The 25,810-nt window shown below is 40.3% G+C and overlaps 1 protein-coding gene across 4 annotated transcripts in view; it reads left to right on the top strand.

Moving 5' to 3' along the window:
• Nucleotides 1–21,765, top strand: part of gtdc1 (glycosyltransferase like domain containing 1) — a 143,721-nt gene extending 121,956 nt beyond the window's left edge. For 3 of the 4 annotated variants that reach the window (XM_012970328.3, XM_012970329.3, XM_018097090.2), the window contains 3 exons: nucleotides 3,269–3,339; nucleotides 6,049–6,140; nucleotides 20,647–21,765. In XM_012970328.3, coding sequence (XP_012825782.2) covers nucleotides 3,269–3,339; nucleotides 6,049–6,140; nucleotides 20,647–20,730 — 247 coding nt within the window. In that variant the 3' untranslated portion in view covers nucleotides 20,731–21,765. The remainder of the gene's footprint in view (nucleotides 1–3,268; nucleotides 3,340–6,048; nucleotides 6,141–20,646) is intronic. The other variant, NM_001007983.2, reaches the window with a different exon arrangement.
• The last annotated feature ends 4,045 nt before the right edge of the window (nucleotides 21,766–25,810 follow it).

Genomic DNA, 25,810 nt, shown 5'->3' on the forward strand with positions numbered 1-25,810 from the left:
GCCCCCAATAAGGGGTAATTATATCTTAGTTGGGATCAAGTACAGGTACTGTTTTATTATTACAGAGAAAAGGGAATCATTTAACCATTAAATAAACCCAATAGGGCTGTTCTGCCCCAATAAGGGGTAATTATATCTTAGTTGGGATCAAGTACAGGCACTGTTTTATTATTACAGAGAAAAGGGAATCATTTAACCATTAAATAAACCCAATAGGGCTGTTCTGCCCCAATAAGGGGTAATTATATCTTAGTTGGGATCAAGTACAGGTACTGTTTTATTATTACAGAGAAAAAGGAAATAATTTTAAAAAATTAGAATTATTTTCTTAGAATGGGAGATGGCTTTTCCATAATTCAGAACTTTCTGGATAACGGGTTTCCGGATAAGGGATCCCATACCTGTCCTATTATTTTCTTTAGAAATGCCAGTTGCTTTTCTGAATAGGAACATGGTGCAAAGTGGAGCCCTGGAACCCTACCCAGCTACAGTCAGGTGATCCCAGTGGTGGACAATCAAAAGGGCAACCATTAGGGAGTTTTACTCTTGACAGTAGAGATGTACCAAATTTAAGTTTGGATTTGGCTAAACTCCTTTGTGAAAGATTTGGGCAAATACTAAACCGAATCCTAATTTGCATATGCAAACTAGGATAAGGAAGGGTTAAAGAAAAACATTCCATTCTATGCTTCCATGTTTATGTATAGCAAGTAAGTTGCAGGTAACAGTCCTTTTTTATATGTATATAGAAGCAGGAGAATTCCTAATGACTCGGATAAAAGTGAGTGCAGGACTGGCCAGACTGGGGGTGACTGATGTAGTTGGTCAGCTTGTATATATTGCAATATATGGGCAAACAATCAATCAAAGAAAGTCATTATATATATATATATATATAGAGAGAGAGAGAGAGAGAGAGAGAGAGAGAGGTATATATATAATGATATTCTGAGGCAGTTTGCAGTTATTGTTGTTCTTATTATTTGTGTTTTTTTAATTTAGCTTTTTGTTGAGCAACTCTCCAGTGTGGAATTTCAGCAGCTATTACCCTAGGAACCCGGCAGATGTTTGAATGAGAGACTATATTTTAGACGAGGGCCCAAATAGAAAGATAATTCATTAAAGTGACAATAACAATAGGATTGTAGCTTCACCAAGCAATAGTTTATGGGCTGCCGGGGTCAGTGAAAGCTTGAAAGAGCCAGAAGAAGAAGGCAAATAATTCAAAAACTATAGAAAATAAAAAACGAAGACCAGTTGAAAAGCTGCCAAGAATTGGGCATTCTATAACATGCTTCAAGTTAACTTTAAGGTAACAACCTTGGTGTTGAATACATACAATTGATGGACATGTATCTGGTGCAAACATTTGCATTTGGGTGTAGATTCAGATATCAAATTGCCCTCAATAATGAGCCGTTTAGTCTTTTCCTTGAAGAATACTGTATATGGGGGAGGTGAGCCCTATTGGTCAATAAACATACTTTTTTTTTTTGTATATTCTTTATTTTCATTTTTATATGCAAACAGTACATATCAAAGCCGGAAAACTTTCTACAGTAGGCATATTGAACACTTCATGTGTGTAAATCATATTTAGATTGTTTACAACCATACAAAATAAATTAAAGATTTTTGTGTCATTCTGCTTTAGCAAAACTGTCTAAGTTAGTTTTAGTATTTATTTATTATACTTAATGGAACTTTAGCAATGGTGTCTCCAATTGCTGCTATTTTTACAATTTTATTGCCTGATATGGTACTGAGGAAGAAGAACAAAATAAAAATAAAATCAGCAAAAGGGAAAAAGAGAAGGTATCAATAATAAGGAGAACCGAACTTGGAGTTAAGGTCCCCATACACGGGCCGATAGTAGCTGCCGATATCGGTCCCTTGGACCGATTCGGCAGCTAATCGGCCCGTGTATGGGCAGAAACGAGCGGCCTGGCCGACCGATATCTGGCCTGAAATTGGCCAGGTTAGAAAATCCAGTCGGATCGGGGGCCGCATCGGCTCGTTGATGCGATCCTCAAACCGACTGCCTCATGGCCACAAATGTAATCCGATCGTTTGGCCCCAGGGAGTGATAGATCTCCAGTGGCGGGGTATCACTGCCCTGGCGGCCCCCAGGCAATAACCTAAGAGTGACCTCTTATATTTTATAACTGAGCCCAATAATCGTACTTTTTAAAGGGGTTAACTATCAAAACTTGAACTACAGTGTAAATATCCCATACCTTATAATGCAAATACAGATCTATTTGTTTGTCCTGTTCAATTTGATACGCGACAATAAAAAAATATGAACTCCGCAGCCAAAGAAATGTATATATATTGTGTCACTGCAAATAAACACGGATAGGGGCACCCATGACCTCAAATAGTTTTGGAGAATAAGAATAAAAAAAAAAACACCCAGCAGTTCAGAAAATCCAACTCTTTCTCTGGTCAGCCTATTTGGCCGCATTTCAAAACCATTTTACATAAACACAGCTAAAGACATGTTTTGAATTTCGCTTACATTGGGAGCCGCCAACAAAAATACCAGTATATTTTTACATGTTTCGGACATGTCAGTTTGTTGTCAGTTTTGCAACAAGGCGAAAAAAAAAAAAAAACCCTAGCATGGCAACGTCGCTCTCCCAGATGCCGGAACGGCCGCCGACGTTTAAGTAGAACATTATTATAACACTTGGCACGGGTTTTAACACCTCTGTGTATTTAGGAAACAAATGCAAAAACTTTGCTTTGTGTTTTTCTTTTTATTTACTATGGTTTTCTACGACATAAGCACAACACGGAATCCGGAGTCACGAAATATAGTTAAACGGCCGTTAGCAGAATTGCCGGATACTGACGGAAAATTATGCGCATTGCAGCACCAGGAGAAGCTGTTCCGTAGCATCTGACCATACGTTGGAAATGAACATCCTTGTTTTTTTGCGCGGCACGATTAGGGGAAAATCTGTCCATGCTTTACTGTGTTGTTGCGTGTGTTTATTTGCTGATTACAAAATGTGTTGAGCAGCGTTTAAAGGACAAAAAAAAAAAAAAAAAAAATCGGAGAAGGAGAAAAACTGCAGAGCTGTGCTTTGATTTATTCAGCGCACAAACATATGCTGCGTGTTCTGTTCTGTATATCGTAGACTCGATCCATAAAAAAGCGTTTTTTCTTTTATATAAAAGGCAGAAAGTTTCTCTTCTCCGGTTATTGGCGAAAATGACCCATGTTTTCTCCCTCCCACCCCTATATTTTTATTTATTTCAGGCTGGAAGCCGTGCACTGTGGCTGCTACCCCCTGTGCCCCAAATCCTTGGTCTACCCCGAAATATTCCCAGGTAAATTTTCCCACCGGCAAACGGAAAACCCCCCTTAAAGCAGTAGTACAGTCTGGGAATGTCTTCTACTTATACAAGAGCAAATTGTTTATTTGGCAGCGCTCATGTAGGATAAATAAATAAATAAATGTGATATAATACATTAGGCAGCGTTTATACATACCATCTGTTCTTTCACAATAACAAAATAAAGTATGTTTTAAAATAGCTTTTTATACGTTAGTCTCCGCCGCTACGGCCATACTTTAAGAATGTGGGGGGAATAATACGGCCGATAATATGAAAAGATTTATAAACAGGCAGGTAATGTATATACATTCACATCCCATGTAGTGCTGTACACTGTGTATATATATATAAACAATTATTATTATTGCCACTCAGTGTTTGGGCAGTGTCAGAGATGGGCGAATGTTAGATGTGACTGTATTTATACATGAATATACATTGAATACTCTCACACACATACATATACACATGTCAGCCGACATCTATTTTATTGCATTAACACACATTTGTTATTCTTATAGGCTAATTGTACACAGAATTTCCAGGAGGCTGAGCAAATACTTGGTCTAAATTTTAATTTTTTTTACATTTAACACAAAAAAAATAAATAAAGCCTCCAATCCCTAGTAAGGGGGATATCATCCCTATCAAAAGTGGTGATGTTATATATTATAAACAATTATTGTTGTACTTAATAGAGTAAAACATGGAGACAAATAGGATTTTTCTCTTGCTGTAGCGTTTATCTCCACGTTTTATTTTTAAGTACAAAATAAATAAATAAACACGGCTGCAGTTAAAATGATAAGAAATCAGAAGGATTATTTTATAGAGAACTCTGATATCCTGTAGTATTCACAGCTGGGGGTGCATTATTCCTTATGACACAAGGTTGTTTTTGATATAGAACGACCATTGATCCTCCTTCTCTGAACACAGATACAAATGTACAACAAACTAGCATTTTCTTTCTTTACTGTACAGGTATGGGATCTGTTATCCAGCACATTCTGAATAACGGGAAGGCCATCTCCCATAGACTTTATTATAAGAAAATAATTCAAATTTTTTAAAATATTTTTTTTCTCTGTAATAATTATTATAATTAATAATAACAACAACATCTATAATTGTAATAATTACTCTGACTAATAAAGAGAAAATGCTGAAAATGGGTATGGGGTCTGTTATCTGGAAACTCTGGGATCAAGTACAGGTACTGTTTTATTATTACAGAGAAAAGGGAATCATTTAACCATTAAATAAACCCAATAGGGCTGTTCTGCCCCCAATAAGGGGTAATTTTATCTTAGTTGGGATCAAGTACAGGTACTGTTTTATTATTACAGAGAAAAGGGAATCATTTAACCATTAAATAAACCCAATAGGGCTGTTCTGCCCCCAATAAGGGGTAATTATATCTTAGTTGGGATCAAGTACAGGTACTGTTTTATTATTACAGAGAAAAGGGAATCATTTAACCATTAAATAAACCCAATAGGGCTGTTCTGCCCCCAATAAGGGGTAATTATATCTTAGTTGGGATCAAGTACAGGTACTGTTTTATTATTACAGAGAAAAGGGAATCATTTAACCATTAAATAAACCCAATAGGGCTGTTCTGCCCCAATAAGGGGTAATTATATCTTAGTTGGGATCAAGTACAGGTACTGTTTTATTATTACAGAGAAAAGGGAATCATTTAACCATTAAATAAACCCAATAGGGCTGTTCTGCCCCAATAAGGGGTAATTATATCTTAGTTGGGATCAAGTACAGGTACTGTTTTATTATTACAGTGAAAAGGGAATCATTTAACCATTAAATAAACCCAATAGGGCTGTTCTGCCCCAATAAGGGGTAATTATATCTTAGTTGGGATCAAGTACAGGTACTGTTTTATTATTACAGTGAAAAGGGAATCATTTAACCATTAAATAAACCCAATAGGGCTGTTATGCCCCCAATAAGGGGTAATTATATCTTAGTTGGGATCAAGTACAGGTACTGTTTTATTATTACAGAGAAAAGGGAATCATTTAACCATGAAATAAACCCAATAGGGCTGTTCTGCCCCCAATAAGGGGTAACTATATCTTAGTTGGGATCAAGTACAGATACTGTTTGATTATTACAGAGAAAAAATAAATCATTTTTAAAAATTTGAATTATTTGCCTATAATGGAGTCTATGGGAGATGGCCTTCCCGTAATTTGAAGCTTTCTGGATAATGGGTTTCTGGCTACTTGAATCCCAAGGGTTCTGATACCTGTATATATATCTGTGTGTGTGTTAACATGTGCCTGTGTACATCTATGCACATACAAGGAAACAGAAATGAGTGTAAGTATATAATGAACCTACTATGTGAGTAAGTCAGGCAGCACAGTTGCTGTAGTAGTTTTCTTGAGAACGACATTTACTGAATATCCCTCGTATGCCTTGTGTTACATTAGAATAATGTATTTTAATCACCCAAAGGAGGTGTCTAAACAGCACAACTACACTGTCTTATTTAGTATTAAACATCCTTGTGAGCAGAGGTAACCTTAGCAAATCCATGCTTAAATAATGTAAAACACGAGGCGGCACAGAGCAATATGCATTTTTAATTAGTAAAGTGACTAATATCGAGTGTGTGCTTTGAGGTTTTTCATTCCATTAAAAATGTATCTGTTTTTTTTTTTCTCCCCCCCGCAGCGGTATATCTGTATTCTTCACCTGAACAGCTCTATAGAAAACTGGAGAATTTCTGCAAGAGGCCGGATGTTGTACGGAGACACCGATTCCAGGTAATTTAATGAGCCCCACTTGGTCTCTCTGGGCGCGTGGCGGAGCCCAAAAACATTCACAGGGCGCGTGACCAATCCGAAGGCATCTGAAGACAGAATTAAAATAATTAGCGTGCTTATTTTGAGAAGAAGCGTGTGGTTATGCCAGGATATTAGCTGATACGCTAACAAGAGATAATTAAACGAAGGCCGTTGTATTAACATAGGTCTGATGATGTGTAGGGCTCTTAAGGCTCGGCGCTTTCATTTATCGCCGTCGAAAAATGACTGTCCTGTATGTACGGACCCACGGGGGCTTGCAAAAAATGAACCTGGATTAATGCATCTCATTAGCTTTAAAAGAAAGTTGAAAGGGAAGTCTTACAATTAGCCTAATGAAGATAAGCTTGCTTTGCTATCAGAATTCCAGGCAAAGCCCAGGTGAATGTTATCAGGTGCAGCATGATATTAACGCTCTTCAGTGGTGTCAATTACATGTGAATAGGAGCGGGTCCCTCTATACTCGTTATTAATGTATAGCCGACTTAATTAATTAATACACACATTCTAAATCAAATAGCATATTTATATACACAAAAGCAAACTGAACACTTGTGACTTTTTAAATGGTGGAAAATCAAAGTCAACGTTTCGGCCCATCGAGGAACCCTTCCTCTAGACCAGTGATCCCCAACCAGTGGCTCAGGGGCAACATGTTGCTCCCCAACCCCTTGGGTGTTGCTCTCAGTGCCCCCAAACCCGGGAGTTATTTTTGAATTCCTGACTTGGGGGCAAGTTTTGGTTGAATAAAAACAAGATTTCCTACCAAATAAAGCCCCCTGTAAGCTGATAGGGTGCATAGAGGCCCCTAATAGCCAATCACAGCCCTTATTTGGCTCCTCCATGAACTTTTATGGTGCTTGTGTTGCTCTCCAAGTTTTTTTACATTTGACTGTAGCTCACGAGTAAGAAAGGTTGGGGACCCTTGCTCTAGACCAGTGATCCCCAACCAGTGGCTCGTGGGTAACATGTTGCTCATCACCCCCTTTGATGTTGCTCCCAGTGGCCTCAAAGTAGGTGCCATTTTTAAATCTCTGGCTTGGAGACAAGTTTTGGAGACACAGTTTTACCCCAAGCAGATCCTCCTGCAGGCCAGCAGTCCATGTGGGGTTACCAAATAGCCAATCACAGTGCTTATTCACCATCCCCAAGTAACTTTTTTTCATGCTTCTGTGGCTTCCCAACACTTTTAACATCTGATTAAAGAAGGTTGGGGCTCTCTGCTCTAGACAACCCCCGAAGAAGGTTTCCTTAAGGCACTAAAATATTGACTAAAAGGAATAAAGATTTATTCAGTCAGTGTTTCGCTCCATCGAGGAAACCTTCTTCTAAATGAACCCTAAGGGGAACCAAAATTTGTTAAACATAAAGACAGAAACCCATAATATACCTGTCACTGTAATCTGTTCCATCAAAAAGTTGGAATAAATACCATTCCAATATGGTGAAATCCATCACGAAAACAGTTCTTCCCTTTCTGCATCATTTGAAATCCTGGCAGGGGAGTAGGGGCTAAAACATTGATGGTACGACTTCTCCACAGCATGCAGGAACTACATAACCCACAATGCATTGCTTCTTTCATGGCAGCATAAGACCATCATGTATGCTAGAGGTTAAGCGCACAGTAACTCTCATATATTGTATGTACATATTTGTATATAATTACAAAAAGTAATTTAATTTGCGCTCTTCACTCCCTGCTGCTCCTGCCTTCGGGCAATGGAACCTTGGGTGTTTAGATGAGAACATCAGACATATCATGGATTCATGCCACTGGCATTAGGGAGCAGAACTAAGAATAGCCCAGGGCACTAATTGCAGATCCCAAGTTGCTCGCTAGGAAAAAGTCCATAGCAATTCCCACAAATGTTATTGCTGCTGTTTGTTTGATGGTCGTGTCCCTAATGTGACCATACAGGTACAGTATGTTGGCTCAGCTTGGCCAAGTGTAGCAAATGTTTACAAACATTGCAATATGTCCACGAATGCATGGATAAAGTATTGACAGACCAAGCAACGGGAGATCCGTTTCCCAGTCACTTTCAATTGGATCTGCTCAAGTGTTACAAGTACTGTTGAACTATTCACGTTGATGGCCGAACCAGACAATATACTGCAGATTGGTTGGCCAGTGTATGGCAGCAGTGGGGGTTCATTTATAAACACTGGGCAAATTTGCCCTGGGCAGTAACCTATGGCAAATGTTGTTCAGCCCACAGCTGGCTGAAAACAATCACTGACTGGTTGCTATGGGTTCCTGCCCATTTGCAAATTTGCCCAGCCGTTATAAATAAGCCCCAATTAATTGTGTGTAAATGGAAATTGATTCCCTATGCTTCAGTTCTTTGTTTATGAACCATCAGCCATGCTGAGAGAGAACATTCTGATTTACATTCCCAAGGTCCTATACTATAGTATTAGCTGCGCATCCCATAGTGTGTGCTTGGTACTTTTCAACCCAACGTGTTTCAACTTTATACATTTGCTTTGGCATAAACAAGTAGGACCCGTTTTCTAACCATCGAGTTTTTTTTTTTTTCAAGTTGAATTTTTAGAGTTTCAAATTTTTCAATTTTTCAACTCGCCAGTTTAAACCATGACTATGTAGAAATCAATGGTAGAGGTCCCTTCTTTTTCCTGGAAGATTTTCTTTTGTCTCTAAACTTTAGAGGTTTTGGACATTTGATGCTGTTTTTGAGTTTTTTGTGACTTTTCTTGCAGCAACTTTTCTTATTAAATATTAGACATCCAGGAAAAAATGTTTGATCAAGTTGGACAATGTAAAAAAAAAATGAGAAATTACAGTAAATCCACCCCGTAGTTTTAAGTTATAGTTCGATGGCTTACTCCAGTGAACCCCAACCAGTGGCTTGGGGGCAAAATGTTGCTCCCCAACCCCTTGGATGTTGCTCTCAGTGCCCCCAAACCCGGGAGTTATTTTTGATTTCCTGACTTGGGGGCAAGTTTTGGTTGAATAAAAACAAGGTTTCCTACCAAATAAAGCCTCCTGTAAGCTGATAGGGTGCATAGAGGCTGCCTAATAGCCAATCACAGCCCTTATTTGGCTGCTCCATGAACTTTTATGGTGCTTGTGTTGCTCTCCAAGTCTTTTTACATTTGACTGTGTCTCACGAGTAAGAAAGGTTGGGGATCCCTGGCTTACATCTTCCATTTCCATTGGGGTAAACTATTTTTTTTTATAAAGCAGTATTCTGCATGTCTGTTTGAAACCGAAAAGGTTATTAACATATTAGAGTTTTGCACCCCCCCTTTGCTATTTTTATCCTCTGTTGTATTTAGGTTGAATTATAGATCTCTAGCAGCTCAGATATATTTTTGGGCTGCAGAAGATTTGTGCTTTGTGCAATTCAGCCATTCATTTACAGATGACAGCATGCAATTATCTCTCATTGGGTTTAACCCCATCACCCCCAGAGGAGCCTGTATATGGGGGGGGGGGACTAGAATGCAAAGCTTGGTTTTCCCTTCAGCATCCAGATGTTGCAGTGATGCATGAGCAGTGTAATGTAGAATTCTATGCCAGCATGAAACAGTTAAACCATAGGGAAAAAAAACAGAGACAGAAACCAAAAATGCAATTTAACACCCAATTTCAAGCTCATTATCTTTCATTGTCTATTAACTTGGCGATGGTTCAGAAGGTAGCTCATAATAGTTTAAAGTGCTGACTGCACAGTTCCAGTGCTCTGCATTACATTGCGAGTCAGTAGAATTGAACGCAGGCTTTTAACCTGTAATGAAGAAAGTACGAGAGCCCGCCCAGAAGGCTGTCAGCTTTATGATGTGTAGAACCCCTTAGGCCTTGATGGAGAGGGTGCCTTGAGAATGTTACTTGTAATCGATGCGTTCCACTACTTCACAAGGGAACCAAGAGGTGGTAGGATATCACCGGGTCTAAAAATCAGCATACGAGGGTGGGTGTCTGTGGAGGGTCATGGTTATTTTAGTTATTTTCCCCTTAAATAAATAATAAATCATAAAGGTACAGAAAAAAGTCCCTGTAAATTAGCCAGAATGCTTCAGTTGGAGCTACCATTCTACTTTATTGAAGTCTTTTTATGACTAACAGATACTACAGTAGAATGCTTCTGCTAAGGCAAAACAATATGGCGCCTTTGTGCCTTTGAGTGACAACATGAGAGAAGTGGAAAAACCTAAGAGCCAAACTACTTAGATGAAAGTAATTTAGATGCTGAGATGCACATCATGCCATTCCCTGTTTTCGCTGCCACCATGTTTCTCTGACTGTTCCTAGTGGCCTAGATCAGGGCTGTCCAACTGGAGGCCCAATGGCAGGTTGTGACCCTCCAAATAATTCTTATGGCCCCCAGTTTTCTCTGGGGCTCCACAGACTTCATTGTATGGCATCATCTTGTTAATATAACCCGGCCCTCACACATGCTGTATGGGAATTCATTGGCCCACCATGTGGTAAGTTGGACAGTACTGGCCTAGATCAGTAGGGTCTATATTTGGCTTGACATGGAGACACAAAGAAATGAGGACTGTTCAAGAAATCCAATGATCCATTGTCCTTCCTTGACTCAAAGCAAGATCAAGGGGATCAAGATGGCAGGTAAACAAGAACATTGCTGTATATGACATAATTCCAAACATCTAAAAAAGAGTAAATCAGAGTCTATACACTTACTGACCTCAAAATTAGGCATCCAAAAGTATCTAGAAAAAAACAAACAGCCATTCTTGCCAACTGGACAGTAACTGGCCTTTAGGCTGGACCCCATAGCCATTGCTTTGGGCCTGTTTGGGGCTGTCCCACAGTTTGGCTATGGCCTGCCACAATGGATAGGGAGATGTCTTACCTGGAGGGAGATGACAATGATTGAACCTTTGATGGATGGGGCAGCAGGAAAGGATGAAAGAGAGGGTCTACTCAAAATTAAAACCAGTTACTATATAGCTTACAGGACTGGGCATTCCTTACCAATTATCCCTAATAATATTGGGTAACATTGGTGACATTTAGGGAGGGTCCCTTGACCTGTCCTTTGATGAGACCTTGTTTGTGACATTTTAATCAGCTTTAGAAAAAAAAGGTACTGAAATTCAAGAACAAAAGACATCACAGGGAAGAGTTGTCTTCCTAAATTGGTGAATCTTGGAGTTGAGGATTTAATGCCTTCAAGCTTTTTCATTTCCTCTGAAGCTTTGTGGTGTCACTTGCCTTTGCTCTAGTGTGTAGACTAATGGTTACAATATGCTTGCCTCTTTACAGTACCACACTGAGTTTTCTAGCTGCAAACCATGCCTTGCATAGACATCAAGAGGGTCTTATTACATAACCTTGTGTCTAAGTGTTTATAGTAATGAATTGCTTGCAAGTGATTCATTCTTTCTATGGCCAGTCAGCACAAACTGTGGATTTAATGCAGAACCCTCAAAACCAATGTAGTTTAAGAGACCTACAATTGAAAGATGTGTATTTATCTTATGGCTATTGCATGTTTAGTCTCTTCCTGTTGGCTTGATCCATGTTGTCATGGCTTTGTGAGTGGCAGTGCCCCTCAGCAACAACAAGGCCTAGAGTACGGAAAAAACCTGGAGAGGTAGCAGCTGTATGTGTTATATATGTGTTATGTATGTGTTATGTATGTGTATAACTTTGAAGTATGTAGTTTAAGTCCTTATTCAGAGGTTTAGCTGCCTAACCCTTGTGTACACCTCTGCCTGTGGTGTTAAATTAGACCATAACTTGAAAAATATCACAGAGGTAGGTCGGAGACATGTTTCGAGCCATGACTTGGCTCCACACATGTCATAATTAAATACAACAACACCAAAACTTGCTATAAGCCACTCAGCACATCAAGTCTAATTTAAAATTTGAAACAGCCTGTCTCAATTAGCATTCGCTCACCCCTTCACAAAGTTGGTCCGGGTGCCGTGCCCCGGATCCTTCACCCAGGGAAAATTATTTTCACGACTATTTCTTCATTAAATTATCACATAAATCACAGTTTTTCATGGACACTCATCCCACTGATCCAGTCGTCTGGGTGCAGCGCCCCAGACCCGTAGCAAAGGGAGACCCAGCAGTCACAAGCACAATTTCTCGATGGGTACGCACTCCAGACACGGGTGAAGGTGGTTTAAGAAATAGCTTTATTCATAATTGTTCTTATGCATGAATATATCCTTAGGATCATTAAATTATTGATGAATGCAACCCATAAAATAAATTGTGATACAAATCACTTGCATGCGGGTGAATACCCCCTGTTTACCAGATTGTTGTCTGCACAGAAGGCCAGATACAGTCATGGCTTGGTAATGGAAGATGCTCAACTTTAACATTGATTAACATTTAGTTGCCTTTGTGGTCCAGTGGTGAACCTCAACTACCTGCTGTGGGGACCCTGTATCACAAAGCATCCTTTCCCTCTACCTCATTCACCTCCTGATAATCCCTCCATTCAGTGATGCGTAGAATTGGGAATTGCTTGATTGTCCTTAATCAACGAATTGAGATGTTCCACTCCAGGTTCTGCACAAAGCTGGATTGTTACACAGTGGCCCACTCGCTAAAAGTTTAATGCCCCCAAGGGTCAATTTGTTGCATCCCCAGCAGCTGCTATCGGGGAGGGAGAGCCATCAGTTATTGACAGAGAGCTTCACTGAGGTGTCCATCTGTTGGGTATGGCCAGAAGTCTAATGTAACCTTTACAAGAATCTGACGTATATTTAGTCCTGTGCAGATTGGACTTTATCTGGGTTTCTGTTTAAGGTTTTGCAATGATATTGATAGTTTTATCATTTACTCTAAAACTATAATCTTTTTGAAGTTCAACATAGATTTTGAATTGCTTACAAACCAGGGTGGGAAAACCTTATATAAAGAACTATATTTCTTTTATATTCTGGACGTGTGCCAGTTAGAGTGCCACCACCTATAATATACAGGTTTCTATTCCCTTCGAGATTCAGGTAATCTTAACGAGGGTTAAAATTCTACACGTGCATGTATGGATGTATGTTTCAATAGAGGCTAATATTTTATTTCTATACACATAAACAAAATGTCACCCCTTTAAGCACACAGCTTGCCCCCCAGCAAATATTTAATAGGTTCTATTAAGCCCAACACAAATTGGTTTTGCCTAGAAAAGTTTACAGCTCTCAGGAGGAGGGCAGTTGTGCCTTGTCTTACAACAGATTGTCTGAAATAGTAGTTATAAACCTTCTGTTGTCTAATTCCAATGATATTTTTTTTGGATTCTGGGTTTGTTGTAATTATGCACACTGTAGCACTGTTATTATCATCAAATAATTATCACTTTAGGGGACATTCTTTCCATAGATAGAAGATCGTCTCGTGCCTCTATTCTAGATAATACATTTCAAAACTAAAAGTGATTATTGCTTATTAGACCCAACTTATGGGCTTGATTGTTATTTTTACTATATTATGAACACTTGATTGAAAAAACATTTAAGCAATGCCAGGTTTGGAAAATGGAAATTGCAATTTGCACCAACCCCACGCTGAATAGCCATTTTGTCCAATTTTGATACAATTTTGACTTTTTTTTGTTTATCTCTTCAGAATTGGCCTTTCAGAAAATTTCTTTGACTGCAGATGGCACAAATATATATTTTTATCAGCCTACCTGGAGTAATATAGACTTGTGCATCTCAATCAGTCCCATTGCCAGCTCACAAAGATTGGCCACATATGTCCCATGTTACCCAATCATTTGGCGTATGTTTTTGTTAGACCATGTATAGCCTACTTTGCAGTTTAATTTTTTTATCCTAGGACAAGGATGGAAACATGGAAGGTTTTGTTATGATTTGGCCGCAGCATGAACAAACATTACTTGGGTTCAAAGCCTAAAGCTGGCCATACTCACACTGAGGTACAAGGTTTCGTACGATATTGGGTGAGTGTATGGTGGATTGACAAGGTGACCGATATTGCAAAAGCCTTGGATATTGGTTGTCTCGCCAATCAGGCAGGACAATAAATTTTGATTGGGCGCTGTTGCCCGAGCAAAGGCAAACATTTAGGGCTGAATCGTCATATAGGGGTAGAATTCCTATTGTTCCTATATCTGACAATTCTGCCCTGAATGTTAGTGGTGGGTCCGAGCGATCTTTCCTGCAACCAGTGGTATTAATCTTTCCAGCGACCAAAGTATTAAAGCAATACAGAGCACTATATCACATCTAACAAATAAATCTGGCCATACAATACAAGATCACTTGGGTGCAAAGCCTAAAGCTGGCCATACACACACCGATGTACGACGTTTTGTACGATATTGGGTGCGTGTATGGTGGATTGACAAGGGACCGATATCGGTCGTCTCGTTGATCAGGCAGGACAATAAATTTTGATTGGGCACGGTTGAAGGCACCCGAGCAGAGGCAACCATTTAGGGCTGAATCGTCATATAGGGGTAGAATTCCTATTGTTCCTATATCTGACAAGTCTACCCTGAATGTTAGTGGTGGGTCCGAGAGAGTGGTCACAGGAAAGATCGTAATTGTAACATGTTTAGCCCTTTAGAGAGCTTAGCCTTGTCAGTATAAGAGATGGTTAGCAGCAGATTAGGTCCAACCTTATAGGTTTTATATAGACATATTGAGCAGTGACCTCTGCAGGAAGGGTATATAGCGGTAGTTAAGATTTGCTAGAAGGAGACACATGTGGCATCACAGAACCATAGCAAGGAACATTCAGATTCAGAACCCTGTAGATCCTCCCAGTTCCAAGAAAGCAGAAATTATAGGGTTCCCTACAGCACTGTGGACCCTTTATGCTAAAGTGGGCACAGCATTTGCCTGCAAAGTATTAAAGCAATACTGTGATCGACCCAATTGCCATGTTGGAGTCAGGAAGGATTTTTTCCCCCCTCTGCAGCAAATTAGATAGGCTTCAGATGGGTTTTTTTTGCCTTCCTCTGGATCAACTAGCAGTTAGGCAGGTTATATATAGGCATTATGGTTGAACTTGATGGACATATGTCTTTTTTCAAGCTAACTTACTATGTTACTAATACAGAGCACTATATCACATCTTACAAATAAAGCTGGCTATACAGTATAAGGTCCATTTGTTTGTCGGATAAAGGTCGTCAGGGTGAGGCCTGCATCAATGCGCAGATGCGACAGTCCTCGATCCGATGGGATAATCAAACCTGGCCAGATATTGCTCGGGTAGGATTATTAGAGGGCCCCATACCACTAATGTAGCAATGAATCCATGATTCGGTTTGGGATCTGACCAAGTTTCGGCCTTTTTCGACAGGATTCGGATTTGGGCATATCCAAATGCCTGGCCAAACTGAATACAAATTCTTAAAATCACATAAATTGTCATCATATAAACACGAAAGCTTTTGTTAACCCCTTTGTTAGCATAATTGCCATATGCAAGTTATTAATCAGATTTGGTTTGGAACTCGGCCGATTCTTTTACAAAGGATTTGGGGTTCAGCCGAATCCAGAAATAGTGGATTTTGTGCATTCATATTCCATACGCGGCTAGATAAGCTGCCAAAACGGTCAATAGTTTAAATCCCCATATATGGCACCCTTAATACTGGGGTTCATTTACCAAAAACTGGGCAAATTTGCACCATGATTAGCTTTGTTTATACAGCTTCACGTAGAACAGTTAAGGCAAAATTGTAATTGTTTTCCATGGGTTACTGCCTGGGTGCCAATGTGCCCAGTGTTGGGAAATAGGCCAGATTGTCTGTCGTCTTTAGAATTTTACAGCTTCACTTACTGGTAACTGCAAACGTGTATTAGAAAATGGGTAAAGCTGAACTGCAAGCACTAGTCAATCATTCTGTAGGACTGGAAAGCCTTAGCTCTGTCGTTTCTGGACTATTTGAGCTCTGCCCTTTTTTATTGTTAATAATATTTCATGGCATCACCCCAAGCACAAATCCCCACGTAATGTTTTTGTTGGATGTAGAATTTTGATACTTCGCTAATGTTTCTCCGCGAGACAAAGAGGTTTCATAGCAGCCTGTCTACTCTCTTTAGGGCGGAACACCGTGGCAGGGGAAGGAGTAATGTTTACAAAAGAGAAACTTAGATACCAAAAGGAGGAGATCGGATAAATAGGGTGGCAGATGGATTCACATTTGGTGAGCGAAAAGAACACAAGCATTTATAATTTATGACATAGGGAATAGGAAGCAGCATGTAAGAGAGACCTTTCAGTTGTAAACAGGGAAGCAGTGATTATTTGGAGAAATAGAATCATTGCAAGCATGGCATACTTTCCAGCAGATGAGCTTATTGGTTAAGAATGGTTAAGATGATAAACCAACACTGGGCCGTCTCGGGGAAGAGAAAGTAAATGGGAAAAGAAAGGCAAACTTCTTTAAGCATTTGTTCTGCTTTCTTATAAATAATTGAATTGTCTCATATTTAATTTGTTTACACAGATTCCTTCCCTGCCACCTGCTGTATTATTTATACAGCACCTGTGATAAAGAAGGTGACCTAGCTTGTATGATTTAGGTACAATTACATATATTAAGGTTTGAGTTTCGCCCATTGGAGATAACGTGAAATTTTATTTAAATATACAAATTATGCCCTGTAGACATATACGGGTCAGATAAATCAAAAAGTGGATTTTTGTCTCAATACATTTGTAATCTACTTTCTGTGCAAATTGCATGGAGTGTGTTCCCCCTGTCCCCCAAAAGGTGAGGCAGAGTATAAAAGAATCAAGAATTTGCTTTAAGTTCAAGGAAAACTGTACCCCCTAACAATATAGGTCTCTGTAAAAACATACTGCAGAAAACAGCTCCTACGTAAAGCCCTGCTTCATATAAATAAATCATTTTCATAAAAATATACTTTTTTGGTAGTATGTGCTGTTGGGTAATCCTCAATAGAAAATTGCCATTTAAAGAATTAAGGGCCGCCCCCTGGGATCATACCATTCACGGGGCACACAAACAAGCCAAGGACACACATACATGCTAGGCCACATCAGCCAATGAATGGACAGAGTTCTGCCTTTTACTCCCTAACTACTTCCTGTTACAGTTAGAGCTGCATCACTTCCTGTCAGCTGATCTCTGAGGGGGCACACAGCCCATCACTAAATGGCGGCTCAAGGGAAAAGATTTAAAAAGGCAATATTTGCTGATATATATATATGGGAGATAGTCCCATTGTCCCACAATCAATAACTCTATGTGGCAGTCATTCTAAGTCAGTGATCCCCAACCAGTGGCTCAGGGGCAACATGTTGCTCCCCAACCCCTTGGATGTTGCTCTCAGTGCCCCCAAACCAGGGAGTTATTTTTGAATTCCTGACATGGGGGCAAGTTTTGGTTGAATAAAAACAAGATTTCCTACCAAATAAAGCCCCCTGTAAGCTGATAGGGTGCATAGAGGCCCCTAATAGCCAATCACAGCCCTTATTTGGCCCCCTATTATGGTGCTTGTGTTGCTCCCCAAGTCTTTTTACATTTGACTGTGGCTCCCGAGTAAGAAAGGTTGGGGATCCCTTAGCATTTCCAAAGTCCTAGAAATAGCTTAGAAAACATAAATGAATTAATTGTCTCTTCTGGGGACTTTCCTGTAGAGATGGTGTCCAGAGGCTCACACAGGAGCTGCTCTGAGGATATTTTCCACTGATTATCATTAAGTGGTGAATAATTTTAAACAAAAATGTACCCACTATTTGTAAATGTTTTGTTTAAATTTCCATAACTCCGAAAGGGAGGAGGAGTTTCTCCATCAGTCGTACAGAATATTGTGAATATAAATGATATTTCTTCTATCTAGGACTTCTCACGCGCTGCACCCATCCTCTGGAACACCCTTCCCCATCCCATTAGGCACTGCCAGACTCTCCAAGCCTTTAGACGGTCTCTTAAAACTCACCTTTTCACTCAAGCCTATAACCTAAACCCCCCAAACATTCACCAACCACTGGTTTTACCCTCTCACTCCGCACTTACTGTCACTATACTCATCTACATGAACTCCAACACCATGATAGTTACCCTGACCTTATGTCTCACCCCTCCCTTTTAGAATGTAAGCTCTTGCGAGCAGGGCCCTCCCCCTAGTGTCTCAGATCCTCATCCAATGTAACTGCAAACCATTTTTGTGAATTGTTTATATGTACATGTTAACTGCTATGTCTTTTGTACCTCTCTATTCTGTAAAGCGCTGCGTAATTTGATGGCGCTATATAAATAATAATAATAAGGGCATTGCTTTGCTCTTCTAGAAGAGGCACTATGGGACATGGTGGAACGGTGACATGCAAAGGTCTTTATGCAGAACTTATGGTTTTGTGTCCTTGCATCTCCCTGTCCAACCCCAGTGTCTTGGCAGTCCACCCACAGAACTCCCAAATTCGAACAATTGGATTTCAATATTGTCATATTTTGGTCTTACCGCTCATCCACACATCCCTAATCCATTCTAAAGTCAACTCGCTTTACAGAAACGTAAGCCCATATTTCATGGCTACAAGTTTGATATTTGCATTTGGCATTAAAGTGCTGTTTGCACCATGTGACTGGCAGTATGCCCAATTATGATATTTTTGGCATATTTTGTGCCAGACAGAAAAATAGAGACTAACGTATGTTACTTCTTGCTACACTTAAGGTGGTAGGTTGGTAGGACACCATACTTTTTTGGCAGCACTTCTGGTGAGGCCTCTGCGCACTTGGATGGGGTGGTACAGAGGTTTTATGCCACATTCCACTTCTGGTAAGGAACACCCAGCACTATCCTGGACCAATGGGGTCCTATTAATATTGCTGTGGTAGCTGTACTAGGCAGTTATAATTTTCATTGGTTCTGTGGTAGTCAGAACCCTCCAAGTGCCATAGGCCTAAAACTAGCAAATACATTGAGATCTAACCTTCTCAGCACCCGGCAATATAGTGCAGTTAGGCTGATATTATATATATTATGGTGATATTATGAAGGGGCCACAGCTCCATATAGATTCCATTTTCCAATAGCCTGACCTGCAGGAGGAACATCTGCATTGCCCAGAGGGAGATATTGCTACCACAGATGATACGTGATGATACCACTATGCACAGTTTATAAGGATAAGCAGTATAGTAGTATACATTACTGTCTGTGGATCTCTTATCCAGAATTCTTTGGACCTGGATTTTCTGACTATGGTTTTTTTTTTAAATAATTGGGACCACCTTTTTAAATCTACTAGAAGACATTTTAACACATGCAAAGCCTAATATACAGTAATTGTTTATATGGATATATACGGGGTTAGTTCATCACTTACAAGGCATTGTTTTATTATTACAAAATAGCAAAGGCAAGAATGACCAACTGTGTATTTATTTAGTACCCTCATAGGATCGGATAGTAGGTTAGCATATATCCGATATATATTTATAAGAATAGATGTGTATGTACTTTTAGCTGAAAGAGCGTGAAAAGTCCTCGACCTTGGATCAGTAAATTGCTCTCATTTCCTTGTCAGCATTATAATAACAAAGTATGCAATTACTGGCTCAGTGTTAGCCAGGGCTCCACGCTGCTTTGGAGCCCCCCTAAAGCCCAAAGGGTTAATTGTGAGGGCCAGTGTTAAGGCAAGGACCAGCAGATCATGTGGCCAGGGCCCCAGCCCTCAGAGAGAGAGACGGAGAGGCCTTTTGCTAGAGCTTGCCCTTTCTAAAAGTAGAAAATGATATTTTATTACAACATTACTATCTATCCTGTAGCCCAGCGGTCCCCAACCTTTTTTGTGCCAAGGACTGGTGGCAAGCACATACATTTTTCCACGGATCGGGGGGGGGGGGGCACGCGGCGTGCGTTCATTCACGCCTTTATACGTGGGGCGCATTCAACTATGTCTTTATATGTACGGTGCTTTCCTATGAGCCTCTATATGTGTGGAGCATTGATCGGCGCCTCTAAACCCCCATGTCTTTATAGGCGCATCGCTTTTATACGCGCTCGGCACTGGTCCGCGGACTGGTGGTTGGGGACTCCTGCTGTAGCCCCTCCAGTTATAGTTAAACTACAATCCCTGAAATAAAATTAATTTTAATATTTCTTAGATGGTGTGCCTTGATTAGGTGTGTGCTTGTCGTCTTACCTTTCAAATACATTCAAGTGCACCCATTAAGTTAGCTTTAGTGCGAGGTTATCTCTATCCTTAGGTGAAACTACAATCCTCAGCATGCCACCTAAAAAGAAATGTAGTTCAGCTGAGACGTCACCAGTTGGACAACACTCAATGGGTTTTCTGTAACCTGTGCCACATGAACCTTTTTGGTTTAGTTTGGGGCCACCGTTTTCTTAGAATAATCCCCCTTTGCTAGAGATGGGCCAGTCTCTCTCGACCTTATTAAATGTCACAAAGGAGCAGTCATTGCTGTGCTCACTATGTTGCATCCCAATGGCGTGTAACAGTTAATGTTTCTCTCTTCTTCCTTTTTTGCAGGGGGATACGGCACGCTTTTCTTGGGCAGCGCTACGTGGTGAATTCAGGTCTTTGCTCGCCGCCGAACCAAGGGAAGATCTGTGACAGATGGGGCTAAGTCACAAAACTTGCAGCCTAAGGCAGAATTTGTAGAACTTTCCAGAGCGTGCCCATATTTACCTGATCAGAGAGAAAAAGAAAATCTGCAGAGGAAGCCGAGCCTGGCTGCTTGTCATAGCTGACACAAAGCCATCTGCCACAAACCTGTGGCGGCTTCAAAACTCCAGTCCCTGCCACCACCCTCACTCAAATTAAATACAGATTCTTTGAGACGGTTACACATGTCCTCGGAATCACATGCAGGAGACTGCTCGAAAGAAGAAAAAAAAAATATGTGGCCTGTTGTATAACCGCACTCATGTATCCCATATGTAGTGCCACATTGAATTTCCGGTTGGATCTGTTTTTATCCTTTGTACTGGATGACATGGTGCCTGAATTCTTTCTTTTCGCCGACGCGATGGCAGCCAAGCTGAAGCTTCAAACGTTCACACTTGGCTGGGTTTCTACCTAGGTTGCCAGGTTATCATCCGAGCCTTATTGTGTCCTCAAAGGGCCACAGGGCCTGAAAGGAGGATCAGAGTGCTACTGGGCTAATTGGGCAGCCAGCCATGACTTGTTTGCAGGCAAAGGGCTGCTCTAGCACTTTCTCCCTCTATCTATTTTGCAAATTAATGACTCCCTGGCACCGAGGTTTTTAAGTGAAGGTATTAATAAGGGGTCTGGCAGGTATTCCCAGGATCCACAGAGTTACATTTGCATTTAATTAATCTTAAAGAAAGCTGCAAGATAAACAGCTGTAATTCAGGCTAACAGGGGAAATACGTTAGCCGGTGCCCTCTCTCGGAGAGCAAGCAGGCAGATAGCAGGCAGAGAGTGGGGTCTCGGCACCTCTGTTCCTTACTGGAGAATCACTGCTCAGCCTTGTAACGTTTGCACGTCCATTTCTCGTGGCCCTTGATGTTTTACAGATTGGATACTTTTTCAATAAAAATATAAGCATTTTAGGCAAATGTTAACAAAAATCATTTTATTCTTCTATTTGCTTTTATAGCTTTGAAATAAAAAGCGAAATACATATGGGTTGGTACTGTGCGGAGAAGTTGAAATATGTGCTCTTGACTAAAGCTGTTTTTTTTTTCTTTTAAAGTGGAAGTAGTGCAATAGGCTGTAGAGATTCACAGTAATATTTTTGGCTTGCACTGACCTTATATTACCATTTCTCCCCAGCAATGTCAGGCATTAAATCTCCTCCTCAGGGTGAAGTCACACAGAGCTTCTAGTAGCAGCTACTTGTCGTGGCTACTAAAATAGACAATGCTGATCATTTACTGATAATTGTCCCTACGTGTGTTTTAGCAGAGGCAATTCTCAGTATTGTCTATGGCAGGGGATTTTCTGAAGTTTAGTAGCCGTGAAAAAGTAGCTGCTACTAGTAGCTCAGTGTATCTTCATCTTTAGACTGCAACAGAATAGTGCCACTGAGCACTTCTCCAATTAGACATTCTTTGTTTTAAAGGACATATAAACCCTACTTTTCTCTACCATGTATCTATGTATCTGTATTTCTTCCCCCATGCTTCTCCAACACAGCTAGATCAGTTTTTATGAAAACCAGCAATGCCATCTATTCATTGGCTGCTAGACTGGGGATGGTGTGTTTGGTAACCTACGTTGAGAAGAACTGAGCATGCTCAGTAAGCCAAAAGCCAAAGTTGATTTATATGGGAGGGGCCAAGTGGGTTGGAGGAGGAGAAGGAATTCCAAGTGATTAAGGTGATCCTACAGCCTTACTATTAACCTTTGAAAAACATAAGTGGCAGTAGGGTTGCCACCTTTAGAGGCTGCTAACTTCAGCCAGGGAGGTGGGTCGTAAGATCACTGGGCAGGGCAGTGACATCACATGGGTGGGACAGTGACTCCACAGAGGCGGGGCTATGATATGACGATCGGCGATTGGACGATCACCATGTCAAGAAACCTGCCCAGTTTTCCAAAAAACAATATCTGTGGAGGGGAGTTCAGATACAGAACTTAGTCATAAAAACAAAGGTTTTCCAAATGACTTACCCTGTACTTCTTTCCCATTTATATCAGTTGCATGTTTATTTTTACATTTACTGTAAGATTAACTTACAATACCCCGCACTTCAGATGGACCAAACCATATCTGTCTAATGCAGTGCAGCCCAACTGGAGGCCTGTGGGCTGATGTGGCCCCCCCAAAGGATTTTTATGGCCCCCCCAGTCTGCGTACAGACTCCATAGACTTCACTGTATGACATCATCATTTTAATTGAATCCAGCCCTTGAACATGTTATATGAGAAATAATTGGCCCGCTCCATGTAATAAGTCCGACAACACTGATCTAATGTAATAATATGCTGGGAAATGAATCCAATCCAGTAACCCATAGAAACTATAATTAGCATTTTACCACCACTTGCTTATTGTCGTTTAAAATACCCCTTTACACCCTTAATGATCCATGCAAACCTGAACCAAACGGGAGAATGCATTGATACAGTAATATACACTGGGCTTTATAGAAACCTGGCAAATCCTGTTTAACAGTTTACTCTATATTTATGCCTGTATTTCTAACTTGTAGAACCAGGAGAAATAGAAGTGGAAATGTTTTTATTTCTGTAGAGTAGGGGAAAGGGCCAAAAATAATGGTGCCTCGCCCCACAATCATTCTCAAAATCCCTGTGTCAGCTGAACCTTGCAACATGTTGCTCCCCAACCCCTTGGATGTTGCTCTCAGTGCCCCCAAACCAGGGAGTTATTTTTGAATTCCTGACTTGGGGGCAAGTTTTGGAAGCCCAGAGACACAGTTTTAATCCAAGCAGAGCCTCCTGCAAGGCCACATGGGGCTACCAAATAGCCAATCACAGCCCTTATTTGGCAACCCCAAAGAACTTTTTCATGACTGTGTGGCTACACTTTTTACATTGAGTGTGGCTCACAAGTAAAAAAAAGTTTGGAGATCCCTCATCCCTTGTATGGGTTAGTGGTAGATGCAGATTTAATTGAGCGGCAGAAAGTAGCTATGAATTATGTCCATGACATCCCATTCTACTGCTCTACCTAAAAGTTTCATACCATACTACTTATGGCTTCAGATTCGATTGATAGGGATGTAACGAACATCGCCAAAAATGTTCGCGGACCCGTTCGCGGACTTTCGGCAAAACTCGCGAATATTTGCGAACTTTGCGAACCCCATAGACTTCAATGGGAAGGCGAACTTTAAAACCTAGAAAAGCCATTTCTGGCCAGAAAACTGATTTTAAAGTTGTTTAAAGGGTGCCACGACCTGGACAGTGACATGCAGGAGGGGGATCAAGGGCAAAAATTTCTCTGAAAAATACTTTGTAAAAAAAAAGGCAAAAAAAAAAAGCCAAAAAAACGCCAAAAAATAACGCCAAAAAAAAAACGCAAGCTATTCCTATGTATACGCAAAGGTGAAAAAACGCAGCGGAAAAAACCGAGGCGAAAAAACACGGCGCAAAAAAACCCGCGGGGAACCCAAAGTGGCGAACATCGCCAAAAGTTCGCGAATTTCCACGTTCGCGAACACCCGATGTTCGCGCGAATTAGTTCGCCGGCGAACAGTTTGCTACATCTTTATTGATTGAGAGTGTTCTAGAAAACTGGACAATCATGGTGCAAAGCTGTCTAGAATCTTCCCAGCTTTCAAACCCCATTCTTTGCATTTCCCTTATGGTTTGTTTTGATATACAGGTATGGGAACTATTATCCAGAATGCTCAGGACCTGGGGTTTTCCGGATAAGGGATCTTTCCGGAATTTGGATCTCCAGAACTTAACTCTGCTCAACATCATTTAACCATGAAATAAACCCAATAGGATTGTTCTGCCCCAATAAGGGGTAATTATATCTTAGTTGGGATCAAGTACAGGTACTGTTTTATTATTACAGAGAAAAGGGAATCATTTAACCATGAAATAAACCCAATAGGACTGTTCTGCCCCCAATAAGGGGTAATTATATCTTAGTTGGGATCAAGTACATGTACTGTTTTATTATTACAGAGAAAAGGGAATCATTTAACCATTAAATAAACCCAATAGGGCTGTTCTGCCCCCAATAAGGGGTAATTATATCTTAGTTGGGATCAAGTACAGGTACTGTTTTATTATTACAGAGAAAAGGGAATCATTTAACCATGAAATAAACCCAATAGGGCTGTTCTGCCCCCAATAAGGGGTAATTATATCTTAGTTGAGATCAAGTACAGGTACTGTTTTATTATTACAGAGAAAAGGGAATCATTTAACCATGAAATAAACCCAATAGGGCTGTTCTGCCCCCAATAAGGGGTAATTATAACTTAGTTGGGATCAAGTACAGGTACTGTTTTATTATTACAGAGAAAAGGGAATCATTTAACCATTAAATAAACCCAATAGGGCTGTTCTGCCCCCAATAAGGGTTAATTATATCTTAGTTGGGATCAAGTACAGGTACTATTTTATTATTACAGAGAAAAGGGAATCATTTAACCATGAAATAAACCCAATAGGGCTGTTCTGCCCCCAATAAGGGGTAATTATATCTTAGTTGGGATCAAGTACAGGTACTGTTTTATTATTACAGAGAAAAGGGAATCATTTTTAAAAAATTGAATTATTTGCTTTTAATGGAGTCTATGGGAGATGTCAATTCTGTAATTCGGAGCTTTCTGGATAACAGGTTTCCGGATAAGGGATCCCATGCCTGTACAGCACTTTTCAGTGCAACGATTGGCAATTGCTGCTACAAATGATGAGTTGGGTTGTGTCTCCCATTGCTAAGGCAGAAGAGGTTCCTCCAGACTGTGCCCCTATGTAGAGCGACGCCGGAGCTGCGTTGCACATTCCAATGTGACAGGCAATGCCTGGTTTAGGTGCATCATTCCCTTTAAAACTGTTAAAATTAAACATAACCCTATAATAATCCCTAATCCCCTTGCCTGTTCGGTATTGTTTAATCAAGGAGGTAGTCTGTGGCCCTTAAGCCTTTGAAGTCGTGTTTGCCTAATGATGTCATTCAATCAAGTACCAGGGAGAAAATACTAAATGTAATGGATTACGTTGATTTTACTTTTAAAAATAGAA

The sequence above is a fragment of the Xenopus tropicalis genome, chromosome 9 (assembly GCF_000004195.4).
Source record: "Xenopus tropicalis strain Nigerian chromosome 9, UCB_Xtro_10.0, whole genome shotgun sequence".
Taxonomy (NCBI): Eukaryota; Metazoa; Chordata; class Amphibia; order Anura; family Pipidae; genus Xenopus; species Xenopus tropicalis.